We start from the raw sequence: 17,427 nt of genomic DNA on the forward strand, positions 1-17,427 counted from the left end.
CGAGCTGACATTTTGGAGTTAATAACATGCTAAATGTGAACAACTCTTCGGTACTATTGTTACTGCTGAGTTGACTACAGCCACTCCTGTGCTGGTGGTAGGAGGAACATGGATCTATAAGACACTGCATGGTGCCATCGATTTCATCTAAATCGCTACTCATTGGTTGGTTACTCGGATGCCAATTGTTGTGTTCACGCCAATGGACAGTTTCAAATCAAATATCAACAGATTAAAGCAGGGGCGCAACTTTGGTTTTAGAAGTGGGGGGGGGGGACATAACTTTTTTTTGTTTTGTTTATCCAGTCGGATAGACACTCCAAACAGCCTACCCGACAGCTCGGAGGCATCCGCATGGTCCTAAAGCACACTGTTGCCTTTTTTTGTATCACATTCTAATGATAAAACTGGGGGGGACCCGTCCCCAGTGAAAGTTGCGCCCCTGGATTAAAGTGATCTCATTGGAACAGACAGCCACATATTCAGAGCGATTTCAGTACAGACACTGTAAACAACGTACCATGGGCCAATAGTATAGTCTTTAAAGTGAGACAAATCATGAATAAATACCATAAAGACTTGTTCCTGGGTTAATTTATGCTGTGTCAAGAGCTTGTGTTCCTCACTCCCTTTATTAAGCATTTCTTGGTTATTATAATATTTTTTACATATACAGTATTAGGTGTATATTTTCTTTCCTTATGTGTGTTTTTTCTGCATTGGATGTTCCAGTTGCTAGGTGCTTATTTTGGCTTCAAGCAATGAACTGTTCTTTATGGAGTGAGTTTGTAGTTCAAAAGGGTATTTTCTCCGAACTACTCCAACACGTGACACGCCTGACAAACTCATAATCCTTCACAGTTAGCATCAGTTCCAGCCCAACAAAGTCCTTTAACCGATATATATATATATATATTATGTATAAAAAAATAAGTTATTGCGCATCCTAAAAAAGTGCATCGTATTTTTCTTTTAAAAATATCTCTCGTTGCGTTTCACTTTTTCTTCCTTTGATCCTGAATCGTATAAGACTTTTTTTTCTCGGAGGGGGTTGGGTTGACAAAAGTGTTGGCGCACCTTCTTTCTTGACCTCTGACCTTTTGTCGTGTTCACATGGGCACCGGCGCGTAGGTGACGGGTTGGGACAGGCAGGGCAGAGTGTGGTAATAGAGTGATAGGGAGGAGGAGAAGAAGAGGTGAAGGGGTGGTCCCGCTACGCAATCACCATGGGAACGTCGTCTGAGAAGCCGCTGATCATGGGGGCGTCTTCGTCATCATCACCTTTAAGGAGGAAGGGGAAAGGAGAGTTGAAGGGAGGAGGGAAAAATAACATGATAGTTGCATCAGAACGGATCATGCAAAAATGTGGTTTATGATCCTGGTCATCCCCATGAGAAATGAGTGGGGCCAGGAGTTTCTCCGGACGATGGGACCTGACAAAGACAAACTACGGTCCCTAGTAGCACAGCCTTAAACTGGGGCCCAGAGTTTTTTTGGTCAGGTCACACGGTCAGGAGAAACTCTGGGCCCTAGAAATGATTGATCAAAATCCGTGCCAAATCAGATGGGAGGTAGAAAGGGATACTCTATGTGCTAGTTCACAAATAAAGACAACGTGGTTCAAGTTCAACACAGTGTAGACTGATAACATCGGGCTACGTTAGCAACCATCACACACAGTCAAAGTCAACAGTAACATCAAGCTACTTCGATATAGAACTAAACCAAGGAGTCTTACCGAGCTCGTCCCCTGAGGAGAAGATGGCCGAGCCCAGGCGGGAGTTGTAGTGGCTGTTGGCGAAGGCGGTGAAGTTGTTCTGCAGGCGGCGGTGCCTCAGGTACAGGACCACCAGGCCCCCACACAGCCCCAGCAGCAGCAGGAACAGCACCGGCACCACCACTACCGCCATGTCCCCTGACTGGCCCGAGCTCCGCGCCGCATCACTGGGATCTGCAGGGAAGGAGGAGGGAGGCAGAGGTACACCTGGTGAGTGTCATTCACTGACTGACGTGATTGACATTGTGCATACAGCACAAGAGGGTGCCATTATGAGAGATTCTTTATATACTTTTATCTCACAAAGTCGATTAACGAAGTAAGATTAACATGGAAAACGATCATCATATCCATCAATTGAGTGTGCTACCTCATACTTCTGTTGTATGAATGTCACCACACATTGTTACTGAAACCGACGTTTAGGATTGATGCATGTTCTTAGTAAATCTGTCCCGTAACTTCCCATCCTCCCCTCCCCCTCTCACCTTGTCCCAGCTGGTCGTAGAGCAGCAGGGCGTGCTCACCACACAGCTGTCCGTTGAGCAGGCAGCGGGCCTGGACGAAGAAGGTGTAGTTGTGGCCCGCCAGCAGGCTGCTGATCCGGAAGAAGGTCTCCGTGGTGTTACCCAGGAGCACGGTGGAGTTGGACAGGCTGTCGTACATGTGCACCTCGTAGCCCTGCGGAGAGACACCGAGCACGGATGTGCACAAATGTGTAGATAGACAGAGAAATACAGACAGACAGACAGACAGACATTAAATGGTGAATATCAGAGGAAATAAAAGACAGTGAGGTCAGAGAGAGACAGCTGTGTGTGTGTGTGTGTGTGTGTGTGTCCCACACCCTGCTCTCATTGAAGGTCCTCTCCTTCACGGCCAAACTCTTCCAGAAGAGGATCACATGGTCTTTCTCCGTCAGTATCTTCAGAGCCTCTGGAGCAGGCAGGGGCACTATGTCCACACAGAGAAGAAGGAAACAACTTGAACAACATACATTCAGGTTCATGTTAAAACAATCCCCATTGGGTTTTGAATGTGGTCTCCCCAGATCTGTTAATACTAGTCCCCAGCCACTACATAACAGGTGGTGGGCGCGTTCCATGTTGTCTATCTATATTGCAGTCGGGCTGCACATCCCAGAAGATCGCTACATCACATTCACATGGCCCGTGAGATGTTTTAACGCTTCTCCGGGCATTGAAGGGGGAAAAAAACGGATCGTCGACTGCAATAAAGATGACCTGGAACACGCCCGTCCCCGGGACATAAGCTGGCCCGTACTTGTGTTGAGCGTGGAGCTGGCCTCCTTGCTCATGTTGCGCAGGCGGACGGTGACGCTGTAGTGTCCGCCGGGCTCCAGGCCCTTGAGGCAGTACTCCACCGTGTTGTTCTGGGTGGTCAGCTTGTAGCTGCTCTCCGTCTTACGCACCACGTCCTTCAGGTGCAGCGCGTACGTCTGCACGGGACAGACACGTCCAAATCAAACTTTATTGAAAGTGCATTTAACAATCTCAACAGTAATAAAATAATACAACAAAATAACAATAAACGACAGACATGTGTTGCATCCAAAATGGCACCCTAATGACCAGAGCCCTGGGCAAAAGTAGTGCACTTAAAAAGGAATAGGGTGTCATTTGAGATCCAGACATGGACACACAGGTTTATGGTTCGGTCTACAGGTGCCCTTGTGTGGGACAATTGTTCATGCTATTATATCAGTAGTACAGGTGTACTGTATATTACCTGGCCAGGTGTTCAAGGCCCTAGCGGTCAGATTTTGAGAGGCTTTATTTAAGGGATAGTTCACTCAATTTTAAAACAAAGTTTCCTTACACTGAAAGAAGTCTATGGACAAGGAGAGACTGCAATCCACACTTTGGGTCTGTTTTGAAGTTTAAGCTTCAACTAACTTCAAAAAAGTGAACTATCACTTTAACCCATGAACCAGACAAGATGTATTGGGAAGAGCTGACGCTCGAGGGTGTGTGAGGATGGTCGTACCAGAGGGGTGCTGGGGGAGTCGTAGGGAGGCTGCCACTTCAATGTAGCCTGAGTCTTCTCAACGCGCACCTTGTGCAGGTTACGAGGAGGCAGCCGCTCGTTAGGAATCATCTTAACCACCGCAGACTCAGAGGGAGGGCCCAGGTAGGGAGAGATGGCCCGTACCTGTCACACACACATGAATAAGCACACACACACATTGAAATATTGTTCTTTAGAATCCAAAATGTACACATAGGTTAACTGAGCGGATTTAGGGTGAAGAGGAATAGGGGGTGAACTCACGAGGAACAGGTACTGCTCATCACTGTCCACGGTGACAGTCCGGCTGCTAGCGCTGGTGTACACACTGCGAGGGCTGCGGTACAGGTCCAAAAAGGAGGTGGCAAAGAAGATGCCATACACCTGTACAGGCAGACACAACAACCAAACAGTACATCACTGGCTGCACAGAGAGCCATAATACTCCAGCTGGGTGCTTCACAATAGCGGTGGATGAGGCGAGTTCCCCCTTACTATGTAAAGAGCTTTGAGCATCTCGAAAAGCGCTTTATAAATCCAATCAATTATGACTAATCTATGAAAATCCTTATTATATTTTGCTTGTGGAGACTCGCTTAATTGAGCTTGCCTGGCATAACGGAACCAATGGAATAGTGCAAACCCCACCCATCAGGCACTCGAGACAAGCTCAATCAAATGCTTGAAGCATTTTAAAGTATACTACAGATACTACTTAAACCCAGGGTCATGTTCATTACGCACCAAATGGAAGAAAACAGACTGAAATAGGGAGGGAATACCTAAACGTGTCCAATAAGAAACGCTCATTTTCGTTTTCTGTCCAAAAGAGTTGAATGATGTTTTCCGTTGCGTGCCCTAATGAACATGACCCATGTCTGTAATACAGTAGCTGTCATGCTGTGCCCGTGTTACCTGTGCGGGGGAGCCGGTTACAGTCCAGCTGCAGTCCACAGAGCTCTGGTTGAGGGCCCGGGCCTTGAGGAGGGGAGGCTCCGGCTGGGTGCCTTTGGTCTGCTGGCGGGACAGGGCTGTGGGGCTGTCTCCTACACTGGTGTGGGCCCACACAGCCACCTCGTAGATGGTCCCCGTGGTCAGGTTGGCAGCTGCAAGTGTACAGGTAGATACAGAGACAGACAGACAGAGAGTTGGATTAGGATTTTGAAAACACAAAAGTGTGTGTTTGTGACGCATATGACGAAGTTATGTGTTTGAAAAACACTTTTTTAATTGTCAGAAAATGTGTGGACACTAGTGGCAGACAGGGGCGTACCTTTCAGTATGCTGCCTCGCACGGTGTAGTTCCTGCTCTCCTTCACGTGAGCATCAAACACCCAGGACAACACCACCACATACTGCCTCACCTGCAGACAATCACGGAACAACGGTAGAATTATAGGGCAAGTTAGAACACATAGACAAGCACTAACTCACATACAGACGCCACCAACTGACCTCATATTGGGAGTTAAAGCTGAAAGACAGGCTCATCGAGTCTTCTGTGATGCTATCAGTGATAACTGAGGGAGGTGGCAGAGCTGAGAGAGGAGAGACAATAAGCACCAGCTCCAATAAATAAGACAACTACATACTGGTGGCCAGCAGTGGGCAGTAGAACACAGTAAATCTCCACAATGCAACCAGTGGAGGAAGTGCACTGAAGGATTATAGCTCAAGACCCAAATAAGAAATGTACCATCCTAGGCCTCCCGAGTGGTGCAGCGGTCTAAGGCACTGCATTGCAGTGTTGTGGCGTCACAACAGCCTGGGGTTCGATCCCAGGCTGTGTCCCAACCGGCCGTGACCGAGAGTCCCATAGGGCGGTGCAAAATTGGCCCAGCGTCGTCCAGGTTAGGGGAGGGTTTGGCCGGGGGACTTTACTTGGCTCATCGCGCTCTAGCGACTCCTTGGCGGGCCGGGCGCCTGCAAGCTGACTTCGGTCGTCAGTTCAACAGTGTTTTCTCCGACACATTGGTGCAGCTGGTTTCCGGGTTAAGTGAGCGGGTGTTAAGAAGCAGCGCGGCTTGGCGGGTCATGTTTCGTAGGACGCATGACTCGACCTTCGCCTCTCCCGAGCCCATTGGAGAGTTGCAGCGATGAGATAAGATCATAATTGGGGAGAAAAGGGGCTAAAATTACAAATAAAAATAAGATATGTACCATCCTCCGGTGACCCAAATCTCCACAAACTAAAAAGAAATAGCGTGTGATTACAGATGCATTATTTGCAACCCACCTCTCACATGCCCAGGGCCCACTTTGGGTCTTGACCCATAGTTTAAGAAACCCTGGATTAGAGAATTGTATCAAATTTATCAAACTATCATCATGCCATACTATAAATTGTCAGGCAATGATCATGAGAGATTCTGTCATACCTTTCTTGGGGATGATGGATTTAACCTCAGTCCAGTTCCCCATACCTCGACCAGTCACTGCTGCCACCTGAAAACACACAGGTTTAGAACTCATCAGACAGGTTCACAACTCAACAATTCTAAGAGCTCATGTTCCCTTCATGTTATGAAGCCAAATGTCACTATGAAGCTGCTATGAAAGACACAGGTCTCTTACCCTAAACTTGTACAGAGTGCTGGGCTGTAGGTTTTTGACCTCCGCACCGTTGCCGGTGCTTCGCTGAGAGAACCACTCCACACCTTTTTCACTGTACTCCACCTGTCACACACACAGATAGAAACAAAACAGGCAAAACAGGGTTGAAACATTGTTCATGTTAATAATAAGCCCACATCACAGTGTGTGGAGTCTTTCATATTTTGCTGATTAACATTTACTTTGATATCCAGCACCCGCTCAAAGCCATTGGATGTGCATATGTTTCGATCTCTTCTTATAGCCCTACTGCTCAGGACATGACACTAAGAATGGAGAGGCGGTTATTAAGTTTACCAGAGGAAACAACATTGAGTGTCTAGGCAGGCTAACTCACAATGTACTCCCGGATCAGTCCGTGGGCTTTGTCTGGAGCACTCCACGAGGCCTCCACCGTGCCGTCCTCTCCGTTGTCACATGACAGTTGCAGATTTCTGGGGGGGTCGGGCACTGCAACAAACATTACATAACCGTACTGTCAATCCAACATAATATTCAATTCATAGCTTAAAACACTATTGCAGGCAGGCCACAAACTTCAAAAGTGATACAAAAGTGATATAAACATTAAGGGGTATTTCCAAGACCCTTTCAATAGATAGAGATTCTCCATTGAGCATGCCTTTCAGTCCAGGGGTAGGCTTAATCTGGGTCCAGGAAAAAAAATAATCCTAAAACGGCATTATTCCTTTTGTTACTCCTTTTGCCTGTCAGTTAGCAGAGCAACTCACAAGTAGTGCATTCAACTAGGGTGTGCAAAACAACCACACTAAATACATGGACAACGTGTGAAATCAAGCCTTAGACAAATCCTCTGCTGTGAACAGATACAGTGAAATGATTGAGTCTTGCTTCCTCTATCTTTCCCTCTCTTTCTCCCCTTCCCCCCTCATCTCCCCCCTCATCTCTCCATTTTAAGAACGGTGATCAGCAATAGCCAATGAGAGCTTGCCACGAGCAATGTTGTTCAATTCAAAATGTATTGAGTAGATATTTCAACTCTGTATGGCAAGCATGAATGTCTGACTGAAAAGGTTTTTGAGGCTGCTTTGAGCCACAGCTTGTTCTAGCTACATTAACAATTGAATCACATCATCACATCATTGTTTTCGCGAGACACCGTGGTATCGAGAATCATCACGACCAAGTGAAGAATCTTGGTAGTGTGTGATCATCCATCTGTATCACATCGTTTAGTGTGAGCAACACTACGTTAGCAAGACAAAAAACTACAGGAAAAACAGTTGTTTAACGTGAGAGGCTCAGCGATGTTAGGATTTTGAAAAATCGACATTACTTACATCCCTCGGGCGTTCTCAGGGTCAACACATCGTTGGTCTTGTGCTGCTTGCTGAGACACTGTGTCAGCACCTTCACCTGGTACGTGGTGTCTGGCTTCAGCACCGTCAGAGTGTAGCTGCTCTTGTTGCTGTGTGTGTCCATGGAGGTCCACTGCTGGGTTCCCACCAGCCTAGCACACGGACAGACACAGACAGATATACAAACACACACAGTCAGACACACAGACAGTCACACAATTAGACACATACACGCATAAGCGACATAAGCGGTCGTTTAGGGGCCCCCGGCTGCTAGGGGCCCCCAACCCCTAAAAACTTTAACTTTTAATTTTTGGGGAACTCAGTCAGGGTCTCAACTTACTATTGAGAGTAAGAATAGTAGAATACACCAGGTGTAATTTAATTGGTTGTGCATCATTCGGCAGTTTTTCTCTTGTTATTTCAATCACTGACAGTAACTCAATTAGCCATGTCAGCTAACAATTTTTTGATTGGTAGTTAGTCTAGCTAGCTATCTAAACTTGTAGTAATCATGGCCAAATATTAACCGGGCATGCAGGGCAAGTGCCCAGGGCCCTGACATCCAGGGGGCCCTCTGTTGATTTGTGAGTCATTCTCAAGCAGACATCATATTAATAGGGTGCCGCACAATTGGCCCAGCATCGTCCGGGTTTGGCCGGGGTAGGCCGTCATTGTAAATAAGAATTTGTTCTTAACTGACTTGCCTAGTTAAATAACGGTTAAATAAAATAAAAATATCATGGCATAAATCGTGGTGAAATGTGTAATTTTGCAGGAAAATAGCTTTAAAACTGCATCTCTGCCCCATGGCAAAATGAGTAGAATTGCAAAGTGTTATAAAATTGTTATACAATTACAGAAAACTTGCTTTAAAACGGCAACATTTTCTCTATGCCCCCATTGCATTGCAGAAATTAACTTTAAAACGAAAATGATTCTCTGGACACACACACACACACTGACTGAGTGACTGACCTGTAGTAGATGAGGAAGTAGCAGGAAGCCAGGGGCAGGTTCTTAGGTCTGGACCAGGTGAGGGTGATGGCGCCAGAGAAGTCTGCCGTCCACTGCAGGTTCTGGATCTTGTAGACCAGAGAGTCGGCTACAGAGAGACAGGTCAGAAACCCACCCCCAATACAAACGTTAGAGAGGAGAGATACTATGGCAAGTGAAAATACTTCACTTATGTAAATTGATGGGGCTGTGACATGATTTTCATTAAAAGTATACTCAGCAATATGACATTGTAATATACAGCAGAGCCACTTCCTGCTTACAGAAATAAACAACAATAACATCATAATTGGCCAGGACTGTCACTATTAGCTCGTGTGTGGGTCTGTTTGAAGTCTGTTTTTGTTGAAGTCTGTAAAGCAGGAAGTTGCCCACAGCTTGCGATGATGTCATATTCCCGAGTCTCCCTTTAAGGGCGGAAGAAGCCTGGCTACTGAAGACTCACTGGTGCAGTTGTCCTCGTCACTGTGGTCGGAGCAGTCCATGAAGCCGTCACACCTCTCACCGTCCAGCACACAGGCCTCCCCGTCAGCGCAGCGCGTGCCGTTCACACACGTTAGAGGCCCTCGCGTGGCTACCAGACAGAGAGAGCGAGGAGAGAAAAGCAGAAGAGAAAGAAGAAACGGGGGGGTGAAAGAGAGAAAAGGAGAAGAGAGAAGTGTGAGAACCACATCCCCCTTTCAAGGTTTACTTGGCACGCAGAGTGAAACGTCAAAGTTCCAGTGTCGTAGTCTTCGGGTGGATCTGTGTTTCTTATAACATTTTGTGCATTTTATGAATAAACACCGTTCCTGGGTTGGCTACGTGTTTCAGACCCACCCTTTTGGCCAGTTTGAAAGTCCCCACTCAAGTTTGTGTATTGACTGACTGGCTTAGGCCCCATGAGGAGCACAGGTCATCAACGTCTGTGCACTCTGTGTGTAACACTTACGACAGTGGGCTTCGTCTGAACCGTCCAGACAGTGTTGGTGGCCGTCGCAGCGCTGCCAGTCAGGGATGCATGTGGGGGGCTTCCGGCAGAGGAACTGGCCCTTGGTGCAGCGACCAGGGGGAAGGGCGTGGGTGGGCCACGGGGCCTGTGTCGCTGTGCCGTTGGCTGCTGCCATGGAAACAAAACATAACCACAGGGCCGCCGCAAGAACAAATCAGTTGGATGGGCATTTGATTTCCATAAGGGGTCACATGTTTTTTTAATGGGTTTTATAGTAAAGACATGTCATTTAACTGCAAAAAATGTGTTACCTTTTAATGTGGCATGAACACAACCAGTCATGTTTCATCTGATTGTCAAACAAATCACTTCAAAAAGTAGGTCACCTTCGCACGTTCGTCCGAAATAATTCCAGCATCCGAACAGTGCACTGTGCACCCGCCAACTTTCCTTCAATTCGGAAGTGTCTGAAACTATCCGAGCGAGCGAAACAGCGCCCCTGTCTTACTAGCCTAATGATGAGTTTCCACCATATTGTTTTCACCTGTCAAGTATTTTCAAATCACCACAGATAAATGAATGGAGACAAGTAGCTCCAAAGTGTTTTCTGGTCAAGTCACATGGTCAGGAATAACCACCTGGCCCTACCTACATATAACTAATCCTGAGCTGTGTAGCCAAGGTGGCAAGTCCTTTGGTGTAGATAGAGACGGTTGTTCACCTGTGGGACAACCCAGTTCATCACTGCCATCGGGACAGTCAGCGTAGCCGTCACACACCCAGGAGTTGACTATACAGGCTCCCGAGCCACAGTGGAAGCGATTAGGGGCGCAGGAGGACGGGCCTGGGGCTGGGGTGTGGGGCGTGACTCCTCCTAAGAAAAAAAGAAAGAGGAAAAGGTTGAAATTAATAAAAACATAACACTTGAAATGGTTTGGTCATAGAGATCTGGCAGGAATATGAGAGAGAGAGAGAGAGAGAGAGAGAGAGAGAGAGAGAGAGAGAGAGAGAGAGAGAGAGAGAGAGAGAGAGAGAGAGAGAGAGAGAGAGAGAGAGAGAGAGAGAGAGAGAGAGAGAGAGGAGAGAGAGAGAGAGAGAGAGAGAGAGAGAGAGAGAGAGAGAGAGAGGAGGAGAGAGAGAGAGAGAGAGAGAGAGAGAGAGAGAGAGAGAGAGAGAGAGAGAGAGAGAGAGAGAGGAGAGAGAGAGAGAGAGAGGAGAGAGAGAGAGAGAGAGAGAGAGAGAGAGAGAGAGAGAGAGAGAGAGAGAGAGAGAGAGAGAGAGAGAGAGAGAGAGAGAGAGAGAGAGAGAGAGAGAGAGAGAGAGAGAGAGAGAGAGAGAGGAGAGAGAGAGAGAGAGAGAGAGAGAGAGAGAGAGAGAGAGAGAGAGAGAGAGAGAGAGAGAGAGGAGAGAGAGAGAGAGAGAGAGAGAGAGAGAGAGAGAGAGAGAGAGAGAGAGAGAGAGAGAGAGAGAGAGAGAGAGAGAGAGAGAGAGAGAGAGAGAGAGAGAGAGAGAGAGAGAGAGAGAGAGAGAGAGAGAGAGAGAGAGAGAGAGAGAGAGAGAGAGAGAGAGAGAGAGAGAGAGAGAGAGAGAGAGAGAGAGAGAGAGAGAGAGAGAGAGAGAGAGAGAGAGAGAGAGAGAGAGAGAGAGAGAGAGAGAGAGAGAGAGAGAGAGAGAGAGAGAGAGAGAGAGAGAGAGAGAGAGAGAGAGAGAGAGAGAGAGAGAGAGAGAGAGAGAGAGAGAGAGAGAGAGAGAGAGAGAGAGAGAGAGAGAGAGAGAGAGAGAGAGAGAGAGAGAGAGAGAGAGAGAGAGAGAGAGAGAGAGAGAGAGAGAGAGAGAGAGAGAGAGAGAGAGAGAGAGAGAGAGAGAGAGAGAGAGAGAGAGAGAGAGAGAGAGAGAGAGAGAGAGAGAGAGAGAGAGAGAGAGAGAGACAGACAAAGAGAGAGACAAAGAGAGAGACAAAGAGAGAGAGAGAGAGAGAGAGTGTACCAGTGCACTGAGCCTCGTCAGACCAGTCTCCACAGTCATTCTCTCCGTCACACTTCCACCAGGAGGGCACACAGCGCCCGTTACGACACTCGTATTGGAAGTCCCGCGCGCAGCCTGGCCCCTCAGTGGGGGAGCCTGAAACATAGACACACAAACACTTCATTTATAAAGCGCTGCAGTGTACATAGCTGATGCATGTGACACGCACACACAATGTGTGTACTCACCACAGTTGGCTTCGTCAGAGTAGTCCCCGCAGTCGTTCATGCCGTCACACTTCCACCCCAGGCTCACACACACTCCGTTGGCACACTGGAAGTTGTAGGCGTCACACGTCTTCTCAAACTCAGGGTGAGTGGCTAGAGGGAGAGACGGGTGGCAATCAGTACAACAAATTAATACCTTTCTAGTACCGATACATTCATGACGTTTTTCCTGACCTGACCAAACATATTCCTGGGTCATGGAAAAAACAGGGAGTGAAACCAGATAAGGAATGCTTGTTCCTTTTTCGCTGCACAACGTTTTGAAATGGATTTCATATGAACACGACCCAGGTTAGGTCACGTGCACAGGAAAAAACCCTGGGCTATGTAATAGCATATGTATTTAGTGACTGTAAATATCAGGAAAGTGTTGTCTGTGATAGTAGTGGTGGGGTTAGTGGAGTAGGACTCACAGCAGCTGGCGTAGGCCACGTCCTCATCGGATCCGTCCTCGCAGTGTTTGGTGCCGTCACACACCAGAGACTGGAACAGGCACTGGGCTCGGTTCTGACACACAAAATCCATGTAGCGCGTACACAGGGGATCTGCAAGGAGGGGACACACACAGACATAGTACTACTATATTACAATGGGATACGTCTGAGATATTCTCAACCAACCTTTCATTTTAAGGAATTTCAGGTGAATCTATTGATGACAAAAATCAGTCTATGACAATAGCCCTCTAACGTTTGTGTTTTTCAAAAGACCGAAGTGCATCTGGGGTAGCAGGCGAAAAACAACACTAACGGAACGCATAGACAATGTTTGCAGCACATATATTTCTATAGTTTGCAGTCTAGTTTCGGGGTTAGACTTTCAGTTGGTCACTCACCACAGTGTTGCTCGTCTGCACCCCCTGGGCAGTCCTGTACTCCGTTGCAGTGGGCACTGGCAGGCAGACAGGTGCCATTGGAACACAGGAAGCCATTACAGCGATCCCCCACTGTCAACAACAACACAGCATCTGTTAGTGCCAAGCCATCCTATCAAAGACTGGACATAGAAATCTGGGTAACACTTTGCTTGAACCGTCCTACATAAAGGCTACCTAACACTGTCATAGCGCTGTCGTAACAATGACATAACATCATGGGTGTTGGTGTCAAGCAGAGCGAGGGCTGTGTCTATGTGTGTGTGTGTGTGTGTGCGTGTGTGTTGGGTGCGTGTGTCCTCACCGCAGTGTGCTCGCTCCTCGTCAGAGCTGTCCTGACAGTCATCATCACCGTCACACACCCAACGCTTAGGGATACAGTGGCCCGTGAGACACTGGAAACTACTGGCCTCACAGGTATGGTGACCCACTGAGACCGGGAGGGAAGGAGGGAGAGAGAGAGAGTGAGAGAGAGTGATGGAGAGACTAAGAGAGAGAGGGAGGTTGTGCAACGTTCCACAACATTTTCCTTTTGAACCTGGCCCTGATCTCACCTGTACAGTTGGCTTCGTCCGACCAGTCCCTGCAGTCGTTGTCTCCGTCACATCGCCAGGCCTCGCGGATACACACACCCCGCGCACACGTGAACTCCCCTGGTCCACACTGGTGACTCTCTGGGATACACACACACATACACAGTCAGTAATCAGAGGAAGCATCACAAATACTATATACAATCTCAAACGTCATACAGGATAGAGCACACGTTGTCAGTAAAAAAAAAAAAACACACGCGCATGCGCACGCACACACTCTCTCTTCCTCGTACCACAGTGTTCCTCGTCACTGTTGTCCCCACAGTCGTCCTCGTGGTCACACTTGAATGCCAGCGGGATACAGGAGCCGGACGCCACACAGCGGAACTGGATGGACGGGTCACAGGAGGCGGTGGCTGGAGGGGGACGGACAGGGGGGCAGAGGGACAGACAGAATGACAGGGTATTGACATTGAGCCCAGAAGAACAGAGAGAGAACAGCAGCAGAGACCCAAAGCAGAGTGTATTGTAACAGTGTGAGAGCAACAAACTCTAGTCTAGCTCTATTGAAGACTATTGGTTGGATCCATTTTATTCACTAAGTACCTTACAAACAAGGATTCAACTCCCAACCATTTTTATTATAATAATAATAATAAACAGAATAATCTGAGTGAGTGAGTGAGTTGTCCATTGTGCGTCTGAAATGGCCTGGCCAAAAGTAGTGCACTATATAGGGAATAGGGTGCCATTTGGGCTCTACTCACGGCACTCCTGCTCGTCACTCATGTCGCCACAGTCGTTGTCGCTGTCGCACTTCCAGATGCTGCTGATGCACTTGCCGTTGGAGCAGCGGTACTGGTTGGGCAGGCACGTGTGTTCTGGGGGAGTTGAATTTCATTCGATTTTGGGTTGCAAATAAAACATACATCATCAAGAAATGTATTTGAATCCCAAAGGATAGCATGTAAAAGTGTCAATGAAAACACTTATTTCCAAAGTGGTCCTTGGAGAACCACAACCAGTCACACAACCAGTCAGAGAGAGAGGGAGAGGAAGTTAGTGGTTCTCTACATTTACTGAGGCAGGGATCTAGAACCTGGGGACGGACCCACTGCAGGCTGTGCAGGCTTTTGTTCCAACCCAGTACTAACACGCCTGATTCAACTCATCGCTTGTTGATTAGTTGAATTAGGTGACACAGGTGTTAGTGCTAGGTTGGAACAAAAGCCAGCACCATTGTGGATCTGTAGTACTGTGATAGGGTAATCTGAAGGACTATGTTGAGAACCTCAATACATGATCATGCATCTGTGTATTATCTATGCATAGTCACTTTACCCCTACCTACATGCACATATTACCTCAATTACCTTGACTACCCCGTACATTTACTCGGTACCGGTACCCCCTTTATCAAATCAAATCAAGTCAAATTGTATATGTCACATGCGCCGAATACAACAGGTGTAGACCTTACAGTGAAATGCTTACTTACAGCCCTTAACCAACAATCCAGTTTTAAGAAAAATAAGTGTAAAGTAAAAAAATAGGTAAGTAAAAAATTAAAGAATTAAAGAATAACAAATAGCCTCATTATTGTTACTTTATTGTAAGTCGCTCTGGATAAGAGCGTCTGCTAAATGACTAAAATGTAAATGTAAATATTTTTCCTTTAGTTTATTTAACACATTTTTCATACTTTTTCAAACTCTGCATTGTTGGTTAAGTGCTCATAAGTAAGCATTTCACGGTAAGGTCTACACCTGTTGTTTTCGGCACATTTTACTTGATCAGTAGTATTTTGTACCCAGCGAGACCATTGGGTGTGTGTGTTTGTGTGCCTGTGTGTCTGTCAGAAAGCGTGTGTGCACGTATGTGAGTGTGCCAGGCCTCACCTGTCTTGATGCAGGTCTTGTTGTGGAGCTGGTAGCCGGTGGGACACTGGCACTGGAGCACCCCATTGGGTAGGGTGGTGGTGGGCGCTCCGTCGGGGCATACACAGGTGTGGCGGTGCCCGGGCTGGGGTAGACACAGTAGGCTGCAGGGTTGGTCTGCACAGGCATTATGGCCTGGAAGAGAGTGGAAACACACACACACTGGTTTGTCATGAGCAGACAGGTACACTAAGCTCCAATCATGTGATTCGTCTAACTCTGCTGAGGTAGTGGGGGTGTCCAAACAAAGCTTCCACTATTGTCGCTTCCAGAGTAGCATTCTAACCACACATAATATCTATTTAATGCTGACCATTGAAGTTCTTGGAGGGTTTACTTAGAACGGCCATTAATATGGTTTCGCTGCTTGTCTCTCACCTCTGGTCTTGCCCTTGTAGAAGATTTTGAGGTCCATGACCCCGGTCAGTCTACCCACTATCAGCTCATTGTCCTGGGAGCCTGCTTTAGAAGCCTTGAAGATGCCCCTCCTTGACCAGTCATCCCAGTACAGGTCATTCTGAAAACATACACACGCCAATGAGGATTTGCCCAGTAACTGGGAGATTATATGAAAACAAACATAGATATATTTTTTACAATGGGACTGTGCTACTTTATGTGCCATGAGTTATCCCCAGTGTTGCACACTCAATAACCTTAAAGGTAGAATCTGCAATATGACATCATCATACACAGTGTGCCGACTTTTTGCTTCCAGACATCAATAACATTCTTATTTGACAAGGCTGCTTCTATTGGATAATTCCAAATATATATTTATACTGACTCCACACACACACCGACTCACATACAAGCTGCTGCTACTCTGTTTATCTTATATCCTGTTGCCTAGTCACCTTACCCCTATACATATCTACCTCCATCACTCCAGTATCCCTGCACATTGTAAATATGGTATTGGAACTGACCAAGTATATAGTATGCTTACTTACTTACTCATTGTGTTCTTCATATTTCTTCTTATTTCTCATGTGTTTGTTCTGGTATTACATTGTTATTGATTATTGCATTGTTGGGTTTTGAGTTTGCAAGAAAGGCATTTCACTGTACTTGTGTATGTGACATTAAAAACCTGAAACAATGTGGACATGCCTCAAGGGAGGGAGCAAATTTGGAAAGAGCCAATAGTGACAATCCTGGGCCATTTTGAATTCTGTTATTGTTGACATCTGGAAGCAGGAAGTTGACCGGCTGTGTATGATGATGTCATATTGCAGAGTCTACCTTTAAAGACGTTAGACAAATGAACTAAGCTTGTTTATAAGTGATATTCTTCAAGAATCAATGGGTATACATCATTCATTTAAATGATCAAAAACGGCTGTAAATATCACAGAGTGGGCCTTAATACTCCATAAGCGCATCAACCGTTCTAAAGTACCTTGAAAACAGCAATGGCGTAGGGGTGAGGCAGGCCCTCCATGACCACACTGCGCTGACCGCCGGCGAAGTCTGCCCGCTCGATGCGATCGCCGTAGGCCTCGGTCCAGTACAGCCATTGGTCGTCAGCTGTAATGCCGTTGGGCCAGCGGACGCCCTCGGACACGATGCATGACACGTTGGAGCCGTCCATGTAGCCGCGGTACACGCCGGCCGCACGGTCACCCCAATCCGTCCAGAACATCAGGCTGGTAGGAGAGACGCATCACAGATTAAGCAAGTATATCAGACAGATATTAACATTGATGTTATTTACATTAAAGGGGCAATCTGCAGTTCAAACAAAAACAAAGCGGTAAAGTCCAAAATGGATGAAGCAATCACAGATTGCCCCTTTAACAGTCGGTCATGCGGGATACCTTTTTGTGTAAATAAAGCTTTATAAATGCATTTGATTTAAAAATTGATGGCTGATATTCAAGGTAATTAGACAGTGTTACCTCTCTCCTGGCATGAGGACCAGAGCTCTGGGATGCTCTAGCACTGAGGAGTTGAGCAGAGTGTGACGTAGGTCCCCATCAGGGTTAGACACCTACACAACACAAGGCATACACATGGAGTGGGTCACCATCATCAAATCAAATCAAATCTTATTTGTCACATGCACCGAATACACACTGTATTGCCTGATACTATACAGTAGCATGTCATTTATCAGGTGAGGATATAAATATAAATCAAA

The 17,427-nt window shown here is 46.9% G+C and overlaps 1 protein-coding gene across 2 annotated transcripts in view; it reads right to left on the reverse strand.

Moving 5' to 3' along the window:
• Positions 1 to 372: 372 nt before the first annotated feature.
• Positions 373 to 17,427, reverse strand: part of LOC121565072 (sortilin-related receptor-like) — a 65,776-nt gene continuing 48,721 nt past the window's right edge. Inside the window, exons 19-48 of one of the 2 annotated variants that reach the window (XM_041875970.2) lie at positions 17,186 to 17,277; positions 16,687 to 16,933; positions 15,663 to 15,801; positions 15,246 to 15,419; positions 14,115 to 14,228; positions 13,641 to 13,763; positions 13,366 to 13,485; positions 13,116 to 13,241; positions 12,773 to 12,883; positions 12,351 to 12,482; positions 11,899 to 12,030; positions 11,672 to 11,806; positions 10,407 to 10,559; positions 9,686 to 9,850; positions 9,200 to 9,328; positions 8,716 to 8,842; positions 7,720 to 7,889; positions 6,756 to 6,868; positions 6,380 to 6,481; positions 6,184 to 6,250; positions 5,261 to 5,343; positions 5,079 to 5,169; positions 4,721 to 4,911; positions 4,070 to 4,189; positions 3,785 to 3,949; positions 3,062 to 3,236; positions 2,625 to 2,731; positions 2,266 to 2,458; positions 1,739 to 1,951; positions 373 to 1,281 (exon numbers count right to left, since the gene is read on the reverse strand). In XM_041875970.2, coding sequence (XP_041731904.1) covers positions 1,214 to 1,281; positions 1,739 to 1,951; positions 2,266 to 2,458; positions 2,625 to 2,731; positions 3,062 to 3,236; positions 3,785 to 3,949; positions 4,070 to 4,189; positions 4,721 to 4,911; positions 5,079 to 5,169; positions 5,261 to 5,343; positions 6,184 to 6,250; positions 6,380 to 6,481; positions 6,756 to 6,868; positions 7,720 to 7,889; positions 8,716 to 8,842; positions 9,200 to 9,328; positions 9,686 to 9,850; positions 10,407 to 10,559; positions 11,672 to 11,806; positions 11,899 to 12,030; positions 12,351 to 12,482; positions 12,773 to 12,883; positions 13,116 to 13,241; positions 13,366 to 13,485; positions 13,641 to 13,763; positions 14,115 to 14,228; positions 15,246 to 15,419; positions 15,663 to 15,801; positions 16,687 to 16,933; positions 17,186 to 17,277 — 4,077 coding nt within the window. In that variant the 3' untranslated portion in view covers positions 373 to 1,213. Of the gene's footprint in view, positions 1,282 to 1,738; positions 1,952 to 2,265; positions 2,459 to 2,624; positions 2,732 to 3,061; positions 3,237 to 3,784; positions 3,950 to 4,069; positions 4,190 to 4,720; positions 4,912 to 5,078; positions 5,170 to 5,260; positions 5,344 to 6,183; positions 6,251 to 6,379; positions 6,482 to 6,755; positions 6,869 to 7,719; positions 7,890 to 8,715; positions 8,843 to 9,199; positions 9,329 to 9,685; positions 9,854 to 10,406; positions 10,560 to 11,671; positions 11,807 to 11,898; positions 12,031 to 12,350; positions 12,483 to 12,772; positions 12,884 to 13,115; positions 13,242 to 13,365; positions 13,486 to 13,640; positions 13,764 to 14,114; positions 14,229 to 15,245; positions 15,420 to 15,662; positions 15,802 to 16,686; positions 16,934 to 17,185; positions 17,278 to 17,427 lie in introns of both variants that reach the window. The other variant, XM_041875968.2, reaches the window with a different exon arrangement.

Source organism: Coregonus clupeaformis, chromosome 5 (assembly GCF_020615455.1).
Source record: "Coregonus clupeaformis isolate EN_2021a chromosome 5, ASM2061545v1, whole genome shotgun sequence".
Lineage (NCBI taxonomy): Eukaryota > Metazoa > Chordata > Actinopteri > Salmoniformes > Salmonidae > Coregonus > Coregonus clupeaformis.